The sequence below is a fragment of the Peromyscus eremicus genome, chromosome 1 (assembly GCF_949786415.1).
Source record: "Peromyscus eremicus chromosome 1, PerEre_H2_v1, whole genome shotgun sequence".
In the NCBI taxonomy this organism is placed as follows: Eukaryota; Metazoa; Chordata; class Mammalia; order Rodentia; family Cricetidae; genus Peromyscus; species Peromyscus eremicus.
This window is the reverse complement of record NC_081416.1, coordinates 92,127,705-92,153,547: the sequence shown is the minus strand read 5'-3', so window position 1 is coordinate 92,153,547 and position 25,843 is coordinate 92,127,705. Positions and strand designations below refer to the sequence as shown.

At 46.2% G+C, this 25,843-nt stretch overlaps 1 protein-coding gene across 1 annotated transcript in view; it reads right to left on the bottom strand.

Annotated features, from left to right (window-relative positions):
• The window catches only part of Scube2 (signal peptide, CUB domain and EGF like domain containing 2), a 65,203-nt gene that overhangs the window by 19,218 nt on the left and 20,142 nt on the right, over nucleotides 1-25,843 (bottom strand). The window contains exons 6-16 of the mRNA XM_059268989.1: nucleotides 24,357-24,473; nucleotides 24,161-24,250; nucleotides 19,417-19,533; nucleotides 18,308-18,430; nucleotides 14,133-14,249; nucleotides 12,802-12,924; nucleotides 12,244-12,360; nucleotides 11,915-12,001; nucleotides 10,030-10,134; nucleotides 6,760-6,915; nucleotides 6,187-6,393 (exon numbers count right to left, since the gene is read on the bottom strand). Coding sequence (XP_059124972.1) covers nucleotides 6,187-6,393; nucleotides 6,760-6,915; nucleotides 10,030-10,134; nucleotides 11,915-12,001; nucleotides 12,244-12,360; nucleotides 12,802-12,924; nucleotides 14,133-14,249; nucleotides 18,308-18,430; nucleotides 19,417-19,533; nucleotides 24,161-24,250; nucleotides 24,357-24,473 — 1,359 coding nt within the window. The remainder of the gene's footprint in view (nucleotides 1-6,186; nucleotides 6,394-6,759; nucleotides 6,916-10,029; nucleotides 10,135-11,914; nucleotides 12,002-12,243; nucleotides 12,361-12,801; nucleotides 12,925-14,132; nucleotides 14,250-18,307; nucleotides 18,431-19,416; nucleotides 19,534-24,160; nucleotides 24,251-24,356; nucleotides 24,474-25,843) is intronic.

The following is a 25,843-nucleotide window of genomic DNA, read 5'->3' as shown; positions in this document are numbered from 1 at the left end:
CTAGTATACCATAAAACAGTCATAAATTCAAATATATATTAAAGAGACAGAGAAAGATACACACTTAAACCATAGAAAGAGAGGAAGGGGGGAGTATGAGAGAGAGAAAGGCAGACAGACAGACAGACCTATAGCTGGATAGGGCAGTTAGGGGGTTGCCACTATATAGTGGTATTTATTTATGTATCTATTTATTTATTTATTGAGAGCATGATTGCACATTCATGTATATGTACACACCTGTGCCCGTACATGTGGAGGTCTGAGATGGACGTCAGGTGTCTTCCTCTGGCACTCTCACCTTGTTTTTGAGGCAGGGTCTCTCACTGAACCTGAAGCTCACTGCTTTGGCCACCCTGGCTGTCCAGTGAGCTCCTGCGCTCTGCATGGCTCTGCTTTCCAACACTAGGGCTACGTCATATGTAGCCATGCAGCTTCTACGTGGGTGCTAGGGATTTGAACTCAAGTCCTCTTGCTTTCAAAGCAAGTGCTCTTACCCACTGAGCCATCTGCCCAGTCTCTACAGTGATATTTAAAGCAGAGGTCAGCTAAGAAAGCTTGACAGAATTTGGAATCACCTAGAGGCAGACACATCTTTGAATATGTCATTGAGATTGTTTCCTGAGATGTTAAATCAAGAGGGAAGGCCCATCTTAGCTGTGGGTGGCACCATCCTCTGCACTGGGGTCCCAGAATAAGTAGAAGAAAGTGAGCTGAGTATCAGTGTTGATCCCTTTCTGCTCCCAACTGTAGACAAGATACAACAGCTGCCTTATGTCCCTGCCACCACGATGGACTGCGTCCTCAGACTGAGCCAAAAGCAACTCTTCCTTTTGACAAATGTTTTCTGTCAAGTATTTTGTCACAACAGCAAGAAGAATAAATAATACAATACCTCTGCCTGGAAATTACACTGGTCCAGGAGGCACAGGCTTTCTCTCTGAGGCCTCTGGCTTTACTCTTTCAATAAGTGGCCTCTCCTCTCCCTGCTGTTAATACTCTAAACCACAGCTGTCCCTCACTCATCTACTATCTACTCCATCACTCAACAAGCCTTCTACTCATCTTTAAAAGGACATAATATGGACTTGTAGGGATTGTAGGCAAAGCTCTTAGCATAATACTGAACACATTGTAAGTAATTGATAAATGCCAATAATTTACTAAATTATGTTCTTGCTATTGTTGAGACAAAGTCTCTCTATATAGATCTAGCCGGCCTCAAACTTCTTAATCTTCCTGCCTTAACCTCCTGAATTCTGGGGTTACAAGCATGTACCACCATGTCTGTTTTATCACATTTATTTTTTTAAATATTACTTATTTATTTAATGTGTATGGGTATTTTGACTGCATGTCTGTCTGTGAACCATGTACATACCCTGGGACTGGAGTTGTAGACAGTCATGAGCCACTATGTGGTGCTGGAATCAAATCCAGGTCCTTTGAAAGATCAGGCAGTGCTCTTAACTGCTGAGCCACCTCTCCAGCCCCCCAAGATCCACCCTGGGGCCTCACACATGCTCAGCAAAAGACTCCACCACAACCCAAGAATCTGTAGTTTGTAAAATAGAACTGCTTTCCTACTTATTTGTATTTGTTTCTGTATGTTCGTCTGTGCACATGTTCATTGTGTACATGTATGTTGGGTGTATGTGTGTATTTTTGTCAGTTGCTCTACACCTTAGTTTTGGGGAAGGGATATCCCACTGAGACCTGGAGCTCACTCATTAAGCTAGACTGGCAGGCCAGTGCGCTCCAGTGACTCTCCTGATTCTGCTTTCCCAGCACAGGGATTACAGGCACAGACCATGCTTTTCACATGGGTACAGGGGATACAAACACATGTTCTCATTGTTGCACAGCATGTACTTTACTGACTCAGTCATGTCTCCAGCCCCAGAACTGCTTTTCTTTTCTGACATCTTGCTAAAATTGATCACAGATGGTATAAAGGTTACTTAAAGAACAGGCTGTCCCCAAATGCCAAATTCACAAATTCATCACTATGTACAAATGACAATGAGAAAGTTTTCCTATTTGGTCAGAAGTGAATCTTTCCTTTGGTGTAACTTGTGACTTTAAGTTTTATTTTTAAACAAGTTTAAATTATTTTATGTAAGTGTGTGTGCATGCACATGCCCCAGCATGTGTGGAAGACAGAGAACAACTTGTGGGAGCTGGTTCTATCCTTCCACCATGTGGAACTTGGGGATTGAACTCAGATCATATTTAGTGGCAAATACCTTTACCCATTGTGGTGGGGTGAACAGGAATGGCCCCCATAGACTCATGTGTTTGAATGCTTGGCCATAACAAGTGACACTATTAGAGGATGTGGGCTTTGTTGGAGCAGGTGTGGCCTTGTTGGAGGAAGTGTGTCACTGGGGAGGCAGGCTTTGAGGTCTCATATATGCTCAAGCTACACCCAGCATAAGACCTACTTCACTTCCTGTTGCCTGCGGATCAAGATGTAGAACTCTCAACTCCCTCTCCAACACCATGTCTGCCTGCATGCTGCCATGAAAATAATGGACTAAACCTCTGAAACTATAAGCCAGCCCCAATTAAATGTTTTCCTTTATAAGAGTTGCCATGGTCATGGTGTCTATTCACAGTAATAGAAACCCTAAGACACCCATGGAACCATCTTGTCAGCCCTAAGTTTTATTTTTTTTTTATTTATTGTTTTGCTTCAAGATATGGTCTCACTATGTACCCCTGGCTATTCCAGAACTAGCTATGTAGACCACGCTGGCCTCAACTCACAGAGAACAGCATGCCTCTGCCTCCTGAGTACTAAGATTAAAGCTATGCACCACCATGCCTGACTAATTTTTTTAATGATATTGGGAAGACAATTTAATGTAACTAGACAAAACCTATAAAGTTCTTAGTAGAAGAAATACAATTAATTTAAGACCGTGTATTTGCGGGTTCTTACTGATCAAAACAGTTATTGATTTTATTACTATTTTCACTTATTGGGTTTGCAAAGATTAAAAGGACCAATGATAAATAGATCATGTAAGTGAGGATGTGGGCATTAAACACTCTGATGCCGTTCTGGAGGCAGTGCATGTTGAGGGGGATTTGGGAGGGTGAGTTGGCAGTATCTACCAATGTTTACAAATGCATGTCCTTGATTTTACAGTTACACTTCCAGAAATCTAGCTTTCAAGAATATTGGTGTTTGCACAAAGAAGGCTATCCACAGTAGCTCTGTTTGTAAAATGAAAATTAGGAATCATGCCAACATCTACTCATGGACCAGGGCTGACAGATACTGCTATCTTAGATACAGGCTGGAAGTGGAGAGTGTGGAAGGCCCTGGGTTGAGCCCTAGAACAATGGGTAGGAAAGCCTGCTGACTTCTGTCCTGGAGTGAACTGGGCCTCTGCTACTGCCCTGAGGTCATTCCCCCAGCCCTCCAGCCCCCCAGCCCTCACCGTCCTGTGCTTCCTTCTGATAGAGAGGGGTTTTTGTTTTACTTCTTATTCTTTTGCCTGAAACGCTTTTCTTCCAAGCATCCCCAAGTTTTCTTTCTCTTTCTTTTGTGTGTCTGCATCATCAGGCTTTGCAATGGGGCCTTCCCTAACCTCTTACATCAGATATGCAGAATCATAAGCCAAAATAAACCCTTTTCTTTGTAAAGATACCCCATCTCTAGTGTTTCATTACAGTCACAAGAACAACAATAAACAGAAGCTGAAAACATTTTCTAAAAAGAACCAGGGACATTCCTAGGCTTGTCTCCATTGTATGTGCCAACTAGAGTTCAAACATACCAATAACCCTGGGCAACTTTTAGGAGTTCTCTCCTTCCGCCAAGTGGATCCCTAATCATAGTCAGGTCACTGGTCTTGGCTACAAGTGCCTTTACCTGCTGAGCCTCCCAAGTCCTTCCTAGTTAGTATGCCTGACCCTTCTTTGTACCCATATCTTCCCTCCCTGACCACGTCTGTGCTGTGCTCTTCCCACAGGACTGTCTTCAACACTGTTGCCTGACTTGGTCCCATGTTGAGTACGGGATTCATTTTTAGTGTTAGAGAAAGCTTTTGGGAAAACACACTGCCTCTTTAAGAAACAAACACATGTCAGGCAGTGGTGATGCACACCTTTAATCCCAGCACTCAGGAGGCAGAGGCAGGTGGATCTCTGTGAGTTCAAGGCCAGCCTGGTCTACAGAGAGAGTTCCAGGACAGCCAGGGCTACACAGAGAAATCCTGTCTCAAAAAAACAAAAACAAACAAACAAACAAACAAACAAACAAACAAACCCAACCAAATTTAGCTGATAGACATGTCAGGGACACATTCGCATACCATAACAACTTAACTCTACTGGTGTCCACCATAGACACCAATAGGCTTGTGGCCCGGAGGCCTGTGTTAGGAAGGCCATTCCTCTTCTCGGACTTTGCACACCCAGCACTGCTCACATGATCCCTGAGGGTCCGCAGGCCTTGACACTAGTCTTCCTGATTTCCTGACTCTTCACAAAGTCTCCTGATGAACCCACAGTCCTTACCTCAACAGGCCTGGGAAGAGAGGGGCTGCAATTCCGCTCCGAGAGACCAGAAAGAGGACCTGCCTGGCTGCTTGCCTGAGAGTTCATTCCACTCACCCTAGAAAGCAGGCCACCACAGCCAGCTCTTGTCACTAATTTGGTACGGAGACTGGAACTCTGAGGAGTCCAAGTGAGAAGCCAGCCAGCTGGGTTTATTGCCCTCTTTTCTTTTCAAGAAAATCAGCTGGAGTAAGAGTCAAGACCATCTGGGAACTGGCCCTTTGTGAGCAGTTACGTTCAGTGTTCTCTAAGCTTTGGCAAAGCAGCAGTTTGGAGCTGTGACTATTGGTGAAAGTTCTCCAGAACGCAGCTGGCTTCAGCCATGCCCACACAGAAACACCAACATCCTACCCCTATACCTAAGCTCCATTGCTTGGGCCTAGGAGTCTCCTGACCCTTCAGAACAGACACCTGCTTCTTCTTCTTGGGGGAATCTAGTCACTGAACTTCACCTTCCACAGGAGTGAAAACAAGCTTTGCAATTAGACTGCAAATTCAATCTTTAGAAAAAAAAACTATTGTCATTATTATTTGGGGCATGCACAGGGTATATGTGGGGTGTATATGTGCATGTGTGCTTGTACATGCATGTGCATACATGTGGAGGTCCAAAGACAGTCTAGAGCTTTCCAATTAGGCAAGGCTGGCTGGCCAGCAAGCTCCAGTGATTTCTGTCTCTGCCTCTCCTGCACTGGGATTACAAATATGTACCACCAAGCCTGGCTTTTAACATGAGTGCCAGGGATCAAATTCCAGTCCTTGTGTTCACATGGTAAGTGCTTTACTGGTATTTCTGAGGTATCTCCCACCAATGAGATTTTCAGCAAGAGAACTTAGACCTCAGCATTCATTTTGTGGCCTGTAGGAGATGCTGGTCCCTGCCCGGTAAGATTATCGATAGATCAAGGGAGCTGGGGCAAGGTTGCGTTCCTAGCAGATAAGAACCAAATCAGTCACACTTATCACTATAAAGGGAGACCCCAACTTCCTTCTGTGAGGCTTCTCAGACAGTCTCTCTTGTAACTGCACAGAAGAGCTCTCCATCTGACCACCCTGGAGTCTCTTGCTGGATTTAGAACTGATATTTGCTCTGAAACACACACACACACACACACACACACACACACACACACACACTTAAACCAACAACATGTCACGGACTTGACACTGCTGGAAGCCCCAGCCCGAAGCCCAGGTGTCTCCGAGGCACCTACATGGCCTCTAGCTTTGCCTCCGCACAAAACCATGGACAGAAATGAGTTCATTCATTACCACCAGGGGCCAAGCCAATGCGTAGTAACTACAGAGACTGTGACAACAGAGTTTGTGAAGGCTCACACTACCCAGGCAGCATGGCCAAGCTTACATTTGCTTTTCTGTCCTTGAGTTCCACAAGCACTGCCAGATATGAGGAAAAGACAGGTAAGTTACACCTCAGCTCTCGGGGAGCTCCAGGGCTGGTAAATACACAGCAGCTATCAGATGAGAAAAAGCCTCCCTGGTGTTCTCTGGAGTGAGCCCGGAGAAGGAAGGATGGTCCAGGTCTCACTGGCTCCCTTGTTTACATGTCTAACCCTCCAGGCAGATCTGTCGGTCATCACACCTTGGGCTACTCACCACACTGGTTTTCTTCCTGGCCCTGACCCACTCCACAGGTCTCCTCCCGCTGTTCGGATGCTCTGAGGGGCTTCTTAGCTATCTTGAGGTCCATGCCCGAGAGCTGCAAGTGAAACCGTTCCCTGTGGGCAGCCTTCTTGAGCGCGCGGATGGCTTTCCGGAGACGCTTCTCCGTCCGCTTTACTGTGCAGCTCAGATTGCAGGAAGCTGTGGGAACAGGGGTGACAGCAGCATGGGGACAGGTCCTCAGGCTGCAGTAAGGATGTCCAGGCTAGACCCACCAGCACTCCAAGTCCCCTGGAGCTGGGAACCTAGCAGGCTGGGCAGCATTTAACTCAAACACAAATTTTGGGGACCCAAATGGTAGCTTTGGGTTTTATGAAGTGGAGGGGGGAAAAGACTCTCCATCGGGTTCTAAACCAATTTAGTGTAATTTGTGAGGGTGACATCAAACAGGAGATACTTGAGTGCTTACACTAGTTTCTGCCCCCCAAGAATGATGGGAAATGACAGGCAAAGAGAGAAGCAATGGGTCCTGAGAAGTCTGGCACTGTGGCTAGCCTTCAGACCAACCTGTCACCTCCTTTTTGTAAGTTTCCAGTCCAAACTCAACCGTGATAAATATTTCCTTAGGGGCGTTCAGTCGGCCAGGGGCTCCCGGGACTTGCTTGCCAGAGCTGCATGTAAGGTTTGCGTACTGGAAGCTCTCTTTTACCGAGCTGTGCCTCTCTGTATGAAGAAACAAAACGATCGGGAGCCAAGTCCTGGCAGAGAACTGAGCTGAGCATTCGCTAGGGCTCAGTAAACATTTCACTACAACCCTCCAGGGACCATGTGATTCAGTCCACATGCAGAGCCATTGCCAGCCCCTAGCCTGGAGCCCCGGGACATTTTCATTACTATGTAACTTTACCGTCTAATTCTTGAACACTCTTTTCACGGGTATAGGCTGGGTGTCTCCCACTGGCCAGCCACATAAATGCAGAGACCAAGAACCAGGGGCCTTGGGGGTGTTTTGTATTTTTGATGATGGTTAGCTAAGGTGGTGGGCATTCTCAAAGCTAGACTGGGATGGCCTGATGCTGAAGCTTCCAACAGGGAACGTAAGGAAACCAACCCCTGCTTCCTGTCCATTTGACCTTCGTGCAGCTCCATCCCAAAGGGAGAGATAGAACGGACATCAATGGTGATGTCTCTTTTTTTTTTTTTTTTTTTTTTTTTTTTGGTTTTTCGAGACAGGGTTTCTCTGTGTAGCTTTGCGCCTTTCCTGGGACTCGCTTTGTAGACCAGGCTGGCCTCGAACTCACAGAGATCCGCCTGGCTCTGCCTCCCGAGTGCTGGGATTAAAGGCATGCACCACCACCTCCCGGCAAAGATGTATTTATTTGTTTTATGTACAAGTTCTCTTTTCTGCACATACACCGTTATGCCAGAAGAGGGTGCCAGATCTCATTACAGATGGTTGTGAGTGAACATGTGGGTGCTGGGAATTAAACCCAGGTCCTTTGGAAGAACAGCCAGTGCTCTTAACGGCTGAGCCATCTCTGTAGCCCCGATGTCTCGTTTTAAACAACCGCAAACAGTAAACGGCACAAAGATTCAACAGAACCAAACAGTGCCGTGAAACCATGTGGGGTGACAGTGGAAGAAATGCTTACTCTAGGACAGGCTTTGCAGCCGGGCAGTGCTGGCCCATGCCAGCAATCCCAGCACTTGGAAGGCAGAGGCAGGTGGATCTCTAGAGTTAGAGGCCAGCCTGGTCTACAGAGTGAGTTCCAGGACAGCCAGGGCTACCCAGAGAAACCCTGCCTTAACAAACAAAACAAAACAAAACAAAAAACAAACAAACAAAAAGGAGACAGGCTTTGTATATCCCTATTCTTGATATTCGTGGTGTCCCCTCCACCCAGGGCTTCTGATGAATCTGTTGACTCAAGAGACAAAACTGAACCAAACCAAACTACAGAGCAGAACCACATAGCCACAAAATCTATTTGCATCTCTTTTAAAACTGACTGTATTGAACTAAAGGTTATCTGTGCTATATATAGTCCTTAATTACAAAGTAATAGAGACCATCAGGGCCAGAGGAAGAGACAAATTCATTTTCCACCTATATTTTTCCCCCAAACATATTTTTTATAGTTTTAAAAGTGTTTTTATTTTTTTTATGTGTGTCTATATGCCACATATGTGCAGGTGCCTAAGGAGGCCAGAAGAGGGCATCAGATGCCTTGGAGCTCGAGTTACAGGCAGTTGTGAGTTACCCAACACGGGTGCTGGGAACAGAACCTGGGTCCTCTAGAAGAGCTGCCAGTGAGCACTCTGAATCTGAGCCATCTCTTCAGTCCTGTTCTACGTTTTTAAAGAGCTAACCCCCAAGCTTAAATAGATGTTCAGTTTGAACTTGTTTTCCTTTCAATTTGTGTGTGTGTGTGTGTGTGTGTGTGTGTGTGTGTGTGTGTGTGTGTTTCCAAGACAGAGTAGCCCTGGCTGTCCTGGAACTTGCTTTGTAGACCAGGCTGGCCTCCAACTCAGAGATCTGCCTGCCTCTGTCTCCTGAGTGCTGGGACTAAAGGTGTGCACCACCACTGCCCGGCTTCCCATATCTATATTAAAACTACTTTTACATTATTTATTTATGTTGTGGTTACATTTATGTGTAGTTGCACACATGTCACAGCTCACATGTGCCATGGGGGAGGGGTGCATGTGGAATTCAGAGGACAACTTGCAGGAGTCAGTTCTCTCCTTCTACCGGATGTGTGGGTCCTGGGGATCAAACTCAGGCTGTGAGGCTTGGCAGCAGGCTCCTTCACTGCTGAGCCCTCTCATTGGCCCTAACACTATTTTTATCTATTTATTTTGTTTTTATACAAATTTTACTCTGTGTTTCAGGCTGACCTAGAATTCACTATGTACTGAGAGCTAACTTTGAACTCACAACAGTCTCCTGCCCCAGCCTCCCAAGTGCTGGGATTACAGGTGTGAGTCACCATGTTTAGCTTAACACTTTGTATTTTGAAGTGACTTTAGATTTACAGAAAAATTCATGAAAAGTAGACTTCCTGCACACCCTCCTCTCGGTTCCTCCTATTAACACCTTACTTCACACTGGTCCAATCTATTAAGTAAACTCCAGACCAAATCTAGTTTTTTTAACTAATACTTTCCTGGGCTGGAGAGATGGCTCCTACCACAGTATGGTTAAGAGCTCATACTGTTCCTGCAGAGGCCCAGAGTTTGATTCTCAGCACCCACATTGGGTGGCTTACAACTTCTACAACTCCAGCTCCAGAGAGCACTGCCCTGTCTGGGCTTGGCAGGCACCATACTCACACACATGGAGTGTGTTTGGAAACTGTGGCCCCCCGGGGCGGAAGTAGAACACGTGTCATCCAGGGAGGGCGGGGGCCACAGTTTCCAAACACCAGAGCAGCAAGAACGCTGGATATTCTCTCTTTGTTCACCGATGTTATCATTTCCAAATCAGCCCCCTTTTTTCAGAACTCATGCTTCAACCAAACTCTAAGATTAGAAACTTGAACCCAGTGCAGTCACAAGTGGCTGATTCATCTCAAGTCCACGACTCCTATGAACTCCCAGGTTTCCCTAGAGCATCAACGGTGACCTCACAAAGGACCTCCGGGCATAACCCCAGAACTGCACAGGGGTCAGGGCAGGCTCTCTTCCTCCTGGAGAAGCAAGTCCCTGCAGATTCTGAATGGCTCAGTGCCATCTGCCATGTGCTTGCATCATCGGGACGGCCTTTCCCAGCTCAGCTGGTCCCAGGTCCCTTATCCAACATGCAGGCAAGCTCCCTGCATCAGCCTGGTTCCATACCTGATAGTGCTGCTCGCAGGCCCTCAGGAGACAGCTTGATCTTTTGCAAACTACACTTGCTTTCGTTTAACTTAAAGGTTACACTTGTCCTGACGGTGACGACATCTTCAGAAAGAAATAAGTACAAGAAATTACCTTCATAGGCAAAAGAAGAGAACACCCACCGGGTGGTGGCAAGCTCCTGCTGGCCGGGTCTCACCACATGCTATAGCCGATGAACCCCTCTAACCCTTGAGATGAACCCAACAAAGGTTTGGATCACAAAATGTCCGTTAGCATGCACAGGTTCTCCTGAAGCCTCCTCAGAGTTAAACTTATCTCAAGGGAAAGATGGATCCAATGTTCAAATGTAACAGAGGAAGGGCCCCCAACAGCCTCCACAGTCAGATGAAAGATGAGGTCATTTTTGTGTCTTCCTGAGAAGGAGGGCAAGTATCCTCCTGCTCAAATCTGGATAAGATTGTTGAGGGGAGTCTCTTCTATGTGTGGCTTCCTGGAGAGGACAGGGCTTAGGGGGCTGCTATTAGAAGTGGCTACCACTTCTGGAGTCTGGGATGGAGTGAGTGCAGACATCTGTTCTCCCAAAACTGATCTTAACTATATGTTGGGCTGGAGCCCATGCCTCTAACTGAAAGCCCTCTGATCTGTAAAAACTTCATCATGATCCTTAATCTTCCCCACTCCAGATTCCTCAGGTGTTAAATGCACACAGTTAAGCACCTATTTTACCAGGATATTGTTAAGGATGAAATGAGATAATGGCAAAAATAAATGTTTAGCTGGTTGCTTGGTACATAGTAAGGACGGTTAGCTATTTGCTTGCCAATGCTTGGAGCATCCCAGATGACCAAGGAATTACCACTGGGGGATTTGGCGAACAAGCCCATGCTGTCTCCTCTGGCTTGGTCCTAACATCCATCAGAACGGGCAGCAAAGAGCAGCACTCAAGACTCCAAACTCAAACTGCTTGAGTTCAAATCCTGGCTCCTCTAGTTATCTGAGTCACGTTGACTAAGTTCTTCCACCCCTCTGTGCCTTGGTTTCCTTGGTTAATAAGGATAATATGAAATCAATGCAGCCAAGTGTGGTAAACTCACTCCTATAATCCCAACACTTGGGCAGCTGAGGCAGGACTGTCATGAATTCAAGGTCATCCTGAACTACATACTATGTTCCAGGGTAGCCTGGGTTACAAAGTGAGACCTGCCTCCAATATTTAATGCAGAGAGTTTCAAGTGGATTAAATAGCCTAGTCTATGGACTATAGCATGTAGTAGCTGGAGTATTTTAACTTCTAAACCACCATCTTGCTTGAGATTTCAAACTTTGGACATCTTTATAATATAGACAATATAGTCAAGATATAATGTGGTTCTCAATTTGGACAGTTTTGTAACAAATGTGTCCTTATCTGGGGAGATGAGGCCTCCAGAAAATATTGGACTTTTATTCTTAGTACTGTGACAAACTGAAATAGGTTCAGGTCTCTTTCTTGAGACAGAATCCCACTTCCCCTATTCTGTCCATGCCATGTCCACCAACGTCATATGTCCCAGGCATAGTCCCTACTGGGCCTTTAAAGTGCTCTGGGATAGAAAGAATTTGGGATCCATGAAACTGTTTTCTTCAGAGCTCTGTGGACCTTTTGCCAATATGGTGACCCAGCCAGGTGGAGCAGGACCTCCAAGTACACAAGGGAACACTCAGTAAGTATGGCCTCCACAGGTAAGTCAGAGATCAGACCCCACAGCTGTGGGCAAGAACACCCAGTATCATGCTCACAGCATACAGTAAGAAAAGAGCAAAGCCACCCCCGTGAACAGCACCCCATGGAAGCAGCCATTGAATGCAATGAGCCCCTGCAAGAACACAGTTTGGTAATTACCCCCAAAATCAGAGTCATTTGGTTTTTGCTGTCTGCTTCTGAGAGAAGAGGAAGAGCCACAGGTGACAGAGTAGGCCTCTTGCAGTCCTGACGGATAGAACGTGGAATTGTCAAAACGTATAAGCAAGATGCCAGGCTATCCTGGGAGCAGCTAAAGTCACCCCATCCCACTCCACACAGGCCACTAGAAAGTACCCAGGACATGGGCTCTCAAAGCAAGGGCCTCTGGTGGTCAAGAAGTATCCGGTCCAGAGCCAGGAAGCCCTTTAAGCACACCTAAACCTAGAGGCCCTGCCATGAGACCCTCCCCAGGGATTTACGCCACTCACCTGAAGAGAGGTGAATGCCAGAGTGACATCTGAGGAAGCACCTGTCTCCTCCACCACTCTTACCACAGTGCAGGGACACACGGGGTGTCATGCTAGTGGGCAGGAAGCCCTTCACTTCTAGACAGGACAAAACACAGATACTTGAGGTAAAAGACGCATGTTCCTAAGTATGTAAGTGTGATGAAGAGTCGGTGTGCCAAAGGCCCCAAGAAAAGAAGGCAGAGCTGACCTCCCTCCCCTGCCTCACCGGGCTGACTCAAGCCTCGCCTCGCACCGAGGTCAAGGAGGCCTTTGTCTGCTCTTCATGCAGAGAAGCAACCACGAAACAGAAGGAAGCTCCAATCTATGCGAAGCACAGAGCTAAATGTCAAGGAGCCTGCAAAGTATCTCCTGTTTTTTGGACTTGTTAAAGACCGGCTGCTGCCGCTTCGGGGAGGAAGAGCCAATGGGAAAGGTCTACTTTGGGCCCAGTGGGGAATGGGAGCATACAGTCTCAAACCTCTGGCTCAGGGTGAGCCTGTAGCCACATGTGAACTATGGAAGGGTGGAGCCTCTTACCCACACAGTCTTTTTTATTCCAGTGGAGCTTGAACCCTGGATGACACTGGCACTCATAGCCACCCACTGTGTTGACACAAACGTGCTGGCAGCCTCCATTGTTGACACTGCACTCATTGGTGTCTGCAGAACAACAACAACAACAAAAAAAAAATGGTCCCCTGTCACAACAGTACATCAAGGGCTGACTACCTCTCCCTTGAGGAAGAAGCCGTAGGTGAGTCACATGGTTGACAGACAGTCGTTCTCAGGGACATGCACTTGGCACCTGCTGACTGCACTCTGCACTCCTCACGCCATGAGCCTTGGTTGGGAGGTTTTAGCCATTGACAGGAACACTCAGAAGGGAACACACCACTGTCCGATGTCCAGACTTGGACCCTGCCTAGGCTTTGAACTTGAAACTCCACCATCTTCTGGGCTACATACCAAGGGTGACAGACAGAATTAAGACTCCCTACTTGACTCTTTCCACAGTTGAGAGAAGAAAAATTGTGTGCACCTACCTGTCTCCAATAACTTAGGACTGAACCCAAGCTAGAAGGTAGCTCCTAACTAGGCTGACATGTGTTCAAGGGTATCTCACTGGGTCTCATGATGGATGGGGTAAGGTGGGGGTATGTTTTCAGAAGTGCCAAGAATGTGTGGGAAGAGAGAAGGGAGACACTCTCACCTCCACCAAAGCACCATTATCTGTTCTTTTCAAACACAGGGCACGAGGATAGGCAGGAAGTGTTCCAGCCCGTGGTCCCCAGTCCCACCTAGAATCACCATGGTGACCTTAGACAATTTGTTCTGGAGTCTAGATCTATTCTCAATGACTCTGACTGCCAGGAAGTAGTATACCACAGCCTACTTGACCATAAGGGTATGAGACATGAGCATAGATTGTTAACTGGGCACAGGATGAAGAAAGTAAGTCAATGTCGCCTTCTGGATCCAAGCCTTAACTGTAGGGCTTGAACCAGGGCTTTGCAGCCGGTGCTCAGGCAGAGCACAACTAGGGGTTTGCTAGGTGCCCTGCCAAGCCTCTCTGAAGACAGCAACATTATCTTCTGCTGGGAAGAATAGGATATTGTCTCAGCTCCTGCAAGACTCCCAATCTCCACATATGAGCACAAGTCAGTTCACTGGTGAGTCGATGGCTGACAGAGCTCAGGGCCCCGTTCCATACCTGATGTTTACACATGGTAAATATTAGCATATTCCTTTTAACGGATTCTTTTCTTGTTGCCACTGCCCAAGAATGTACCCTTTGCCCCAGTCGAGGAAGGTCAACTGTGGCCCTGCTCCCAGGCTCAGGCTTCCCCACAGAGGGCCAGTCCACTCACCTCCACAGTGGGTGAAGCCATAGAGTGTGTACCCTCTGTGGCAGGCACAAACAAATGTGCCAGGGTAGTTGATGCAGCTGTGGTCACAGGTCCTTTCCAACGAGCATTCATCCACATCTGTAATTATCAAAGAGGGGGAGGTGATGCCCACTCTGCCGTGTGAGTAGAGGCGTTTGTAGCAATCACAATGTGATGACTAACTTCAAAACAACACAGGTAAGGAAAACTGATCAACCCATCACTGCTCATTTGTATCATAGAATGTGTTGAGGAGTCCATCTTAACTATAGTCATTCCCAGGTTCCTTGGTTGTAAATTTTTTTTAAAGATTTATTTATTTTTATGTGCATTAGCATTTTGCCTGCATCTATGTCTGTGTGAGGGTGTCAGGCTCCCTGGAACTGGAGTTACAGACAGTTTTGAGCTGCCGTGTGGGTGCTGGGAACCGAACCAGGTCATCTCTCTAGTCCCTTGGTTGCAAATTCCATTGTAAACTATACTTGCTTTGAAGTTCGTGTGATCCCTCTCATTCATACTTATTTGTAGGGCTGAGAAATTTAAGTTACATAAATTGTGGGCTTTTTAGTTTTTGTCAACTTGACACACTTGAGAAGAGGGACTCCAATTGAAAAAAATGTCTCTATGAGACTGGCTGGTAGACAAGTCTGTGGAGCATTTTCTTGATTAATAACTAAGGTAGGAGGATCCAGCCCAGTGTGGGTAGTGTCATCCCTGGGCAGGTGATCCAGAGTGGTATAAGAAAGCTAGCTGAGGGGCTGGGGAGATGGCTCAGTGGTTAAGAGCACTTGCTACTCTTCCAGGGAACCCTGGTTCAGTTCCCAACACTCACATGGCAGCTCACAACTGTCTGTAACTCCAGTTCCAGGGGATCTGGCATCCTCACACATACATACAGACAAAACACCAGTGCTCATAAAATAAAAATAAATAAATAAAGTTTTAAAAAAAAGAAAGCTAGCTAGCTAAGCAAGCCATGGAGAGCAAGTTAGTAAGTAGTGTTTTTCCATGGCCTCTGCTTCAGTTCCTGCCTCCAGGTTCCTGCCTTGCTTGAGTTCCTGCCCTGACTTCCCTCAGTGATGGGCCATGATAAGACATGTAAGCCAAATAAACCCGTTCCTCCCCATGTTGCTTTTGATCACAATGTTTCGTCACAGCAATAGAAAGCAAACTAACATATATGAAGGCAAATAAGATACCTAAAAATAGATTCATAACCTAGTCTATAAATAATAAGTGCTAGTATTCATTATTATTTTTCTATTTTTGTTTGAAAATGGTGAAACAAAGTGAGAAAATGCTTTAATTGAAGACAGTTCTGGTTTCTACCTCTTCCTCATCTTTGCAGAATTACTCTTCTGCCCCCAACAGGCCAGCGGATATGTGTCTTAATGCCCTCTGCATCAACACTCATACCCTCAGGGATTTTCTATGAAAGATGCTGAAATCAGGTTGTTTAAGGCATAGATTGGATCTACTTGGAAAATCTCTTGGTTTTGTTACTGTTCTATGGTAGAGGATTAACATGTTACTCTTCCCAGTGCCCTCTATGTCAGTGGGGATATATCCCTAGCAGCAAGCAGGGCCATGCAAACAGCCTCTGGAAGCTGCATCTGTAGACCTGATCATGTTTTTTTCCATCTCACTCCCAGAACTCTTGGGATGGTTTTAACTGGTGCCTCCAAATAGATAAACCTGGGTCATCCTTAGTGGATGACAACCACATCAGTGGACTGGACCACTTTTTCTATACCCAACATGCCATGAAAAGCTGTAGTAATAAAAGGCAAATGTGTTAGTCAGATGTGGTAGTGTGTGCCTGTACTTGGGAGGCCGAGGCAGTAGGATCACCATGAGTTCAAGGTCAGCATAGGCTTAGGCAGTTTCCAGGCCAATCAGGACCCGATTCAACTCAAAATAATAACCGTAGATGGGGCGGGGGTTCATGGATCAAGAAAAATAAAAACGCAAAACACAGAAGGGCAAATTCTTTCAAAGCCCTTCTTCCCTGGGTTTTCCAGCAATCCAGACAGTTTCTTTAGCAAGTTCACGCTATGCAAATATTTGTCCTACCAAGAGCAATGGATGGAAAATGAGAAAAAGTCAGTTTCTTCCCTGGGACTTGATGCCCATTCCGTGAGATCTGTTCCCAACTTCAGCCAGTTGCTGACAAAGTGCCCTCGTTCAGTAGCTGACTTTGGCTGCTCGCTGTGGATGTCTGCTTTGCCAAAAATAATGAGATCACTTTCCTAATTCCTTTTTAATGTGTTTACACAGCTTAAACATATTTCTTGCCCTATACATTAAGAAACATTGTATGGAACAGCAAATTTGCTTTCCAAGTCAAACCAAAGAAAAACCACAAAATAATTATCTAGACTTAACTCACTGAATTTAAAGGAGACTGTATTTGAACTGCCAGGTAAATTTTGTATTGAGAACAAAGGGAAGAAAAGCCTAGTTTACTCTGTAAAGTGTCTTTTTTTTCCCAGTTGTTACATCTTTGGTCTTGTGTGTATGTATGTGTTCATATGTGTGTGTGCACATCTGCATAAAGGCCAGAGGTCAACATCAGGGGCCTCCTCAATTGCTTCCCACCTTATTTTTTGAGGCAAGGTTTCTCACTGAACCTGAAACTTGCTGATTCTGCCAAACTGGCTGGCCATTAAGCTGTAGGTGTTTTCCTGTCTCTGCCTCCCAGGACTGGAATTAGAGGCACACACCGCCACACTCAGCTGTGCAGGTGGGTGGTGGAGACCAAACCCAGGTCCTCATACTTACATGGCAAACACTTTGCCAGCTGAGCCATCTCCCAGCTCCTAGTGTTACATTTTATATTCTGATTTTTATACAGTGCTGGGCTTTGTTTTGTTCTTTGGTTTGAGGTTTTTGTGGTTTTGTTTGTTTTGCCTGGGTCTCTAGCCAGGCTAGTCTCAAACTTGACACGTAGCCAAGGATAGCTTTGAAGCTCTGGTCCTCCTGCTTCTACCTCCCTAATATGACAAGTGATTAGGGGTGTGACACCCCATGTAAGGTTTATGCAGTGCTGGAAGTCCAACGCAGGTCTTTGTGCATGCTAGGCAAGCATCTACCAACTGAGTTATACCTCCACCCCTTAATGAGCCCCAGATGCTGAGATGCCTAATGAAATAAGTAAGGTAGTCCTTATTCCCAGAAATGGAACAAGACAGTATATCTTTCCCGAGACTTTCTTCTTATATACTGATAAGGCATGAAAACTGTTCATTTAAAATAGGAATGATGCTTGTCCTAAATCAGTTGTTAACATTGACCACTGCTGCTCACTTTATGTGGGAAGGATACAGTCGAAAGGGAGTCTCTAGGGGCTAAAGAGATGGATCAGCATTAAGAGCATATACCAACCACTGTTACAGAAGACTGGGTGGAGTTTAGCTCCCAGCACCCACACCAGGTGGCTTATAACTACCTGTAACTCCAGCTCTAGGGGATCTGATGCCTCTGGCCTCTGTGGGCACCGTACATGTACCCGCCTACACACAGACACACACATACACATATTTAAAAATAAAAAAAAAGTCTTTAAGTAAAAGAAAGAAAATAAAAGGGGTCGGGTCTATAATCTTCCTATGAGCCAAGCAGAATTTTTTCCACTCACCCCCCTTTCCGCTCACCTCAAAGTACCAAAGAGTAGTCATCAACTGTAAGGGCTAGAAGAGACCAGCTGCTTCTGGGTGAATTGACCTCAACTTTTTGCTAGGAAGAAGTATTACCCCAGTCTACAGATTTTTGCCACCAACTTTTGTCCAATATTCAATTGCAGTAAAATACATTTTAGAAAAGGAAAATGACAGCTAATCTCAAGCCCCAGCTGTGACTCTGCTTGTATCATGTGTTCTGCTGCCTTCCCAGCAGCGCACTCTGCTGTAGTCAGACGTGATGGACTTTCTAAGGTATTCTCGGATGCTGAAAGCTTCGCTTCCAAAATATATGTGAGCTACACCCATGTGTTCACTCAACGAAAGATGAAGCAGGTGACATCCAGGTTGGAGACTGGAATCCATGACTCCATCAAGAGCAGGGTGAGCCGGTCTCTACTAAAACCAGGGCTCCCTCACACCTTCTCTGTCCCACCCAGGGGCTTCCCTACACACCTCAGCTACCGTTTCAGCACATACCTTGGCAAGACTTCTCATCTGTTAATAACTTAAATCCTTTTTTGCAGCTGCAGTCAAAACTGCCCACGGTGTTTTTGCAGAAATGATTACAACCTCCATTCCGGGTCTGGCACTCATTGATATCTGTAACAGGCAAGCACTAGGGAACCAGGGAGCAATAGCTGCCTGGCTTCCCCTGGTCCCCAAACTGCTGTTGTGTGTGTCGCTTATCCTCAGAAAGAAACAGAGCCACAAAAGCATGTAAGCATGTTCACTGATGGTTTCAATCTTACAAGCATTTTCCTTTCTGGCTGAAAGACAAGTCCCTCTTCCAGTTACAATTTTGACTTTCCATGCCATTGAAAGCATTAAGGAAAGAAACCCTGGAAAGGAGTGGTGACATCATGTTTTATTTTATTCTCATCCTCTAATGTTCTCCAAGGATGAGACAACCCCCATTAGTACACTTTCTATTCTAGCCTAATGACTAAATCTGTACGGGACAAGAGCTTTTGTTTTGGCAAATTACACAATGACCAAATGGTCTCAACGTTTTTAATGATTCCTGATACTTCATCTTATCTTTCCCCAGTTTCATCTCATAACCAGTTTATCTATCTTTTTATCACGCTAAAGAACTAACAAACCCTTTGTACTCTTGCCCATGAAAGACCAGCAAGTCATTAGGGTCTGTCTTCATTACTAAAAGTTAATGGTACAGTTATTCGTTAAGTGCCCTGGATAATAATCTCGGCCGTTATTTACACAGTAATCTTGAGGCTATTATTTATGATAGGTTGATCTTATCTGCTGCCGATGAATGTTCCATGAACTGCCTTTTGCTAATAAGGCCACTTGTCTGAAATGGATTATCTGATGCTTGCAGAGGCTGACCTTCTCAACAGTTAGTGTAATTAAGTCATTTCTAATTAAGCTTACTCAGTTATAACCGTCCACTAGGCCAGGAAGAAGAGCTCCCATCAATATGAGTCATAAGCAAATCTGGAAGCACTCAAATGGTGTGGAAGGACAGAACTACCTCTACCCCACACATCAGCAGTGCCCCACACCCAGGCCCACCCAGGCCCCCAGCCCCACAGTCCCCCAGCTCCAGGACAAGTGAAGGCTACCTTTACATGTCTTCCCATCCAACTGGAGAGTGAATCCAACGGGACAGCTGCAGTGAACACCTGTTGATGTGTCCTTACAGGTGCGGTCACAGCCTCCATTGTTGACAGCACATGTTTCTGACGAGAGGTGGGAAGGACGGTTAGCTTCCTAAAGGAGTGCTGATACAGATATTACTGTCTGACAAGCCTGAAAGCAGAGAGGGGTGCCCACGGTCACACCCCCAAGCCTCTGCCACCTGCAGGTGAGACAGAGATGCCCGCTGCTGTTTCTCCTGTTCTTCAAGAAGGGCTGCTCTGAAAACTGGTGACCAGAGGGATGACAATGCCTCCCAACCTGTAGAAACATTCTCTACCCACCACAGCTCCCTGGTGACCCACAGCCAACAGCCTGCTAAGTATGACCACTCAACCTGGCAGGCTAGATTGAGTGCAGAACAGGGCAAAAGAGGATGTTCCTTTCTTATTCTAGAAGCTTCTCTTTCATCTGTCTGATGGGCCTATCCCCCATCCTGACCATTCTCTAGCTACCCACTAATGACTTGGTCCTTGCAAATGCCAATGTACTCACAAGTCTCTGAAAAGGCCTGTCATAACTACGGAAAATGAACTCCAGAAGTTCTTCATTTCTCATGGTCATTCTCAATGACAGGCAAGTACTAGTCAACATTCAATGTTAGCACCCAGATGTCCAGAAACTTCCATAGCTACCTCATTTGAAAGCCTAGGGGAACGAGCTTAATACTAATTAAACGCGATAGTTATACTCTCCAAACTTCCCTCCACGGAGATTAAGTGTTTAAACGTGAGAGAAGGCAAAAAAGATGTCAACTATTAGGAAGTGGCTTGTCAGTGGAGTAGGAAGTGAATCCCTTAGGTCTGCAGAGGGGCTACTGACAGGGGCAAAGCCATACGAACCCCAGAATCCAGGAAGGCCAGGAGTTAGGGAAGCTCTTACAGAAGCACAGGTGAGGATGGAGTTAAAAAAAAAAAAAAAAAAAGAACATCCCCCACATCTCACTCCCACCCCAAGCTCTTATTTCCAGAGAGCCAGGTGATGACCAGGTCTCAGCTACAGTGCAGTTCACACTGCAGTTCACACTGCGAGAAGTCAGACCAGTGAGTGCATGAGGGATCACAGAGGAGGAAAGGCAAGTACAGTTGATGAGATGAAAGTCTGAGCCTGCAAAGAAGGACTGTTAAACCCACACGCCCTGACTCAGCCAGGAATGCTGGGGGCTAAGCTCCTATCCCCAAGCAAGAGACTGAAGGATTCCTCAGATGCTCAACCAACTCGCCCAAATGGAAAGACGTCAGATGTGAAGTCACACAAATACAAAGCCATTTATCAATATAAGATCCAATTGGCTTTTTAGTTTTTCTCTACCAAATATGAAAAACCAGTCAAGGATTACCAAATATTTAGGATATTTAGAATTTTAGATATATACCAAATGGAACAACAACAAAAAAGAAACTTAGAGAAAACAAAGAGAACAGAGGCAGGAACTTGGAGAGATGGCTTAGTGGTTAAAAGTGCATCAAACTCTTGCAGAGGACCTGAGTTCAATTCCCAGTACCCACACTGAGTGGCTCACAACTGCCTGTAACCCCAACCCCTGGGGGAATGGATGCCTCTGGCCTCCAGCCTCTGCAGGCATCTGTACTCACATGCATATACACACAATTAAAAATAATAGCCATTTTAAAGAAGATAATATGGGGAAAAAGAGAGAGTAAAATACAATTTCTTCAGGGGGGCAATAGAAGCATTCATGAAATACGAGCAGGCTCCTACAACAAAGACCAAAGTAAATGCTGGAAAAAAACAAGAAAGTGGAATTTTTTTTTTTTTCAAGACAGGGTTTCTCTGTGTAGCTTTGCGCCTTTTCCTGGAACTCACTTGGTAGCCCAGGCTGGCCTCGAACTCACAGATATCCGCCTGGCTCTGCCTCCCAAGTGCTGGGATTAAAGGCGTGCACCACCACCGCCTGGCTGAAAGTGGAAATTTTAAAAACAAATCTTGCAGGAAGATTAGAAGGTGGAAAATTGAGAACTCTAGAAAGTGAAACAAAAGATATAGAGAAGAGAGAAGAAAATTAGAGGATCCCAGGAGTTACTACGGTCAGCAGGCAAAGAACAAGGGACAAGAGGCAGCCAGAGCAGCTCAAAGACCTAGTGAGCACAGAGCGCACCAAAGCGGACATGGTCTGAAATCTCAGACCACCGAGGACAAAGAAAAGACCCTGAAAACGTCCGGAGTGAAGCTCTTACAGGTTTCACACACTGGATCAAGAGTGAGACGGAGAGAGCTGGGGATGTGGCTCAGCTGAGTGAGGGTTTGTTCAGCATGCATGAAGCCCTGGGCTCCACCCCCAGCAATACATAGACTGTGGCACGTGTAATCCCAGCGCCTGGGGTGGAAGCAGAAGTTCAATGTCATCCTTAGCTCTGGTGAGTTCGAGGCCAGCCTGGGCTACATGAGATGGGGGGGGGGAGGATGAAAGGAGGATGGGACAGGACAAGATGAAAACAATGAGCACTGGTGTCAAAATTCTGACGACAGAATGTTCTTTCCAACTCTGAATTCTATAATGAGCCAAATTCTCCATGAAGGCTGAAGGGAGAAGCATATGAAGGCACTTTGAGGGACATGAGGTTTTTAGAAACCTTTATCTCATCCACAATATGAAGTGCCAAAACAGGAGATCAGCAAAAGGGGTTCCTAGGCCCCTGGGAAAGGCGCAGCTGACCGAGCTGCAGGCCAGGAGTTGGCTCCACAGCAGGCAGCAGCGGGAAGCCTCAGAAGAGACTGACGGCCAGAGAAGAGAATGGGGCTGAGACGTGCTACTGCCTCTGAACACACTGGGAAGGGCTTTAGAAAGCCCTGCCAAAGACTCCCAAAGGAAAAGGAACTGGTGGGTGGTTCTTAGAAAACAGCTCTCCTACTTGCAACCAAAGAAAGCATAAAACGACAGTGCATTACAGGACTTGGGCAAATTGTGTGTAGATGATGCTCACAGTAACGTAAATACTTAATATTGACTTAAATTTCGATAAGCTATATTAAGGGCATGGGAGGGTGTGTGTGTGTGTGTGTGTGTGTGTGTGTGTGTGTGTGTGTGTACCTGAGTTTGAATCCCTAGCTCCCTTTATTTGGGAGGTGAGAGGAAGCAGGTAGCTCCAAGGAATTCAGTGGTCAGCCAGTCTAGTCAAATCTTGGCGAGCTCCTGGTTCAGCTAGAGAACCCTATCTCGAAACATAAAGTGGACTGTGCTAGAGGAAAATACCCAACATATAGCTCTGGCCTCCGTGCTTGTGTTCAAGGGTGAGTGTTGTGTATGCACACACACATATGCACAAAGGAAGAAAGAAAAGAAAATTCAGCAGGAAGAGATCAGAACAGTCCACTGCTTGGTAACCAATGGTTGGTCAATATCTTACCTGACTAGTAAACCCAGGAGCTATTAGATGGACAGTTTTAGTTAAGCCAAACCAAACTCTCCATTATAACGTGTCAAAAGATCCGTCTGGCCCCATCCCCACAGCTACTGCCTCTTCTCTCTCATCTCTAGCTTGACTGTTGGGGCTGAGGGCCAGCTGTCTCATGTCCCTCAGCCAAGTGCTGCTCTTCTCCATTCAGCTCCGCTAGCACTAACATTGGCTGAGTCAGAGGTGGAAGGCTGGTGGGCACAAAGACAGATAAATGGCCATGCTAAGCTGGAGGCCGCCCAGAACGCTCTGTCATTACAGCCAATCAGAAAGAGGAGAGTTAGCATTCCACGGCCACCCACTGCATCCCACAGACTGGATGGACTCTGGGCACTTCTGCACATTTATTATCTTAAAAAAAAATCTATTATGTTTATGTATGTATGTATGTGTGTAATGTGCATGTGCCACAGCACATGTGTGGAGGCCAGAGGACAACTTGTGGGAATCCATTCTCTCCTTCTGCCATGGAGGTCCCAGGATCAGACTCGGGTCATCAGGCTTGACAGCAAGCATCCGTTCCTACTGAGCCATGTTGAAGACCTCATATTATTATCTTAATTGAATTCCCCGATAACCCTAATAGATTTTATTACATCCTATTTATTTTTATTTATTTATTGCTCAGGTGTGTGTGTGGGGGGGGGTCTCACTATGTAGCCCTGACTACTGGAACTCATTATGTAGACCAGGATAGCCTCCATCTCACAAAAATTTGCCTGCCTCTGCCTCCCAAGTGCTGGGATTAAAGGTATGTGCCACTATGCCTACCTTACATTTATTACTACTATGTAAGCAAGGTGACCTTGAACTTCTTATCCTCCTGCCTCCACGCCCTGAGTCCTAGGATTATAGTCATGGGACATCAAGCTCAGTTTATGCTATGGTGAGGGTCAAACCCAGGACTTTGTACATGCTGGGTAAGCACTCTGACTGAACCCACCCTTACATCCATTTTAAAGAGAGACGTACAGACAGGGAGAGTCTCAGAGAGGCTTGCCACGTCTCACAGCTAGTTGGGCAGTGCTAGGGCATCAACCTGATTATTCTAATGACTTGGTGCAGTCCCAGGGGTCCTGGACTATGACTAAGGGACAGTTTGGGGACAAGAAAAAAAACATATCCTGGCTTCAGAGAAGCTGCTCATCCCAGTCCAGTTGGCCTTGGGACACGTGGGCTCTGAGCTCAGGTCTGCTGCAGTGAGCTAGAGAGGGAGGGGCCAATGACAGGCCGAGGGGCAGAGAGGGTGGCATACCCATGAGCAGCCGCCGTTTCACCCGTTTATCCCCGTCTGCCGCTGACGTGGCATTGCTCTCTGGCCCCTCCAGGATGGTGCCCTCTTGCTCTATAAGAGAAGCAAAACCACAATTGTCAGGCTGAACGGTCCAGTTTGGGGTAGGGGTGGGCAGGCTGAGGCAAACCCTCCCCCGGAATGAGAGAAAATCACTCACCAAGGCAGCTCATCCCATCAGCCTGCAACCTATACTGTGGATGGCAGCTGCACTCGGGGCCCTCAGCTGTATCTTCACAGGAGTGCTGACACCCACCGTTTCCATGGTTACAAGTCACTGAGATCAAAATGAGTCAATACGTAAAGCACTGAGGTTTCCACAACCAGGGCTCGGTTTGTTTCCAAAGAACTTTTTACTTTTAGAGACAGGGTCTCGCTAGGGAGCAGTAACTCCATGTGTAACTCACTCTGTAGCCCAGGCTGCCCTTGAACTCACAAAGATCCACCTGCTTCTACTTCTCAAGTGCTGAGATTAGAGGTGTGTACCACCGTGCTTCCCCCCAGAATTGATTTATACTCTGCGGGTATCCGAGCACCTAGTGCACACCTGACACTCGACATAGAGACAGACCTTCCACTCCGACACTGTCCGCATCTGTGTATGCAATGGCACCGGGTCACAGGAGTACCAAAAGCAAGGCTTGAGCAAAGTGACACAGACAGGGAGATGGGAGGCTGGGGTGGAGAAGCAATTCACTACCTAGGGGGAATTATGCCAAGTGATTGATTCTAGACTACTGCTTCCCTCTCTCTGGTGAAGTGTGCCTGTCACCCCTGCTGTACTCAGGGCTTCTGGGAAATTCTCTAGCACTAATTCTGGGACAAACTGACAGTATTTAATTTGCTCGTCTATGTAAGGGCAGCTGTTGTCAAAGTTCACCTGGTTTCGTTACAAGGGAAGGTAATCACAGGAAATGGCAACTCTCTGCACACAGTGAATGCAACATCAACCAAGAATCAGGAAGACTGTGTATGAAAGCACTTAGGGCGGGCCAAAAAATCAACATGGAAAAGCCAACTATAAAACTGTGTGATTGCACCAGGGAGGTGGTGCACACCTTTAATCCCAGCACTCGGGAAGCGGAGACAGGGGGATCTCTGCGAGTTCCAGGCCAGCTACACAGTGAAAACCTGTCAAAAAACAAGCACCAAAAAAAAAGCTACCTATCAGGCAGCTGACTGAATTACCTCCGGCAAAGGAAATAGGAGAGAGGATATAGATTTTCACTATATGCCTCTGAGTGTTTAAATTTTTACATATGTAATTTTTCTAATTTAAAAGAATAATTATATATTTGTGCTATAATCACATACCTATGTAAGAACTGGGCATGCATATGAATGATAACTAAATAGGAATGTGGAAAAAAAAGTACAAACTATGTTATGTGATTCTGGGTTATGTTCCCCCTCTTTTTTTTTGTTTTTTGTTTTTTGTTTTTTGAGACAGGGTTTCTCTGTGTAGCTTTGCTCCTTTCCTGGAACTCGCTTTGGAGACCAGTCTGGCCTCGAACTCACAGAGATCCGCCTGCTTCTGCCTCCCGAGTGCTGGGATTAAAGGTGTGTGCCACCACCGCCCGGCTTCCCCCTCTTTTTGTGGTCTTTTGAGACAGGGTCTCATGTAGCCTAGGATGCCATCCAACTCAT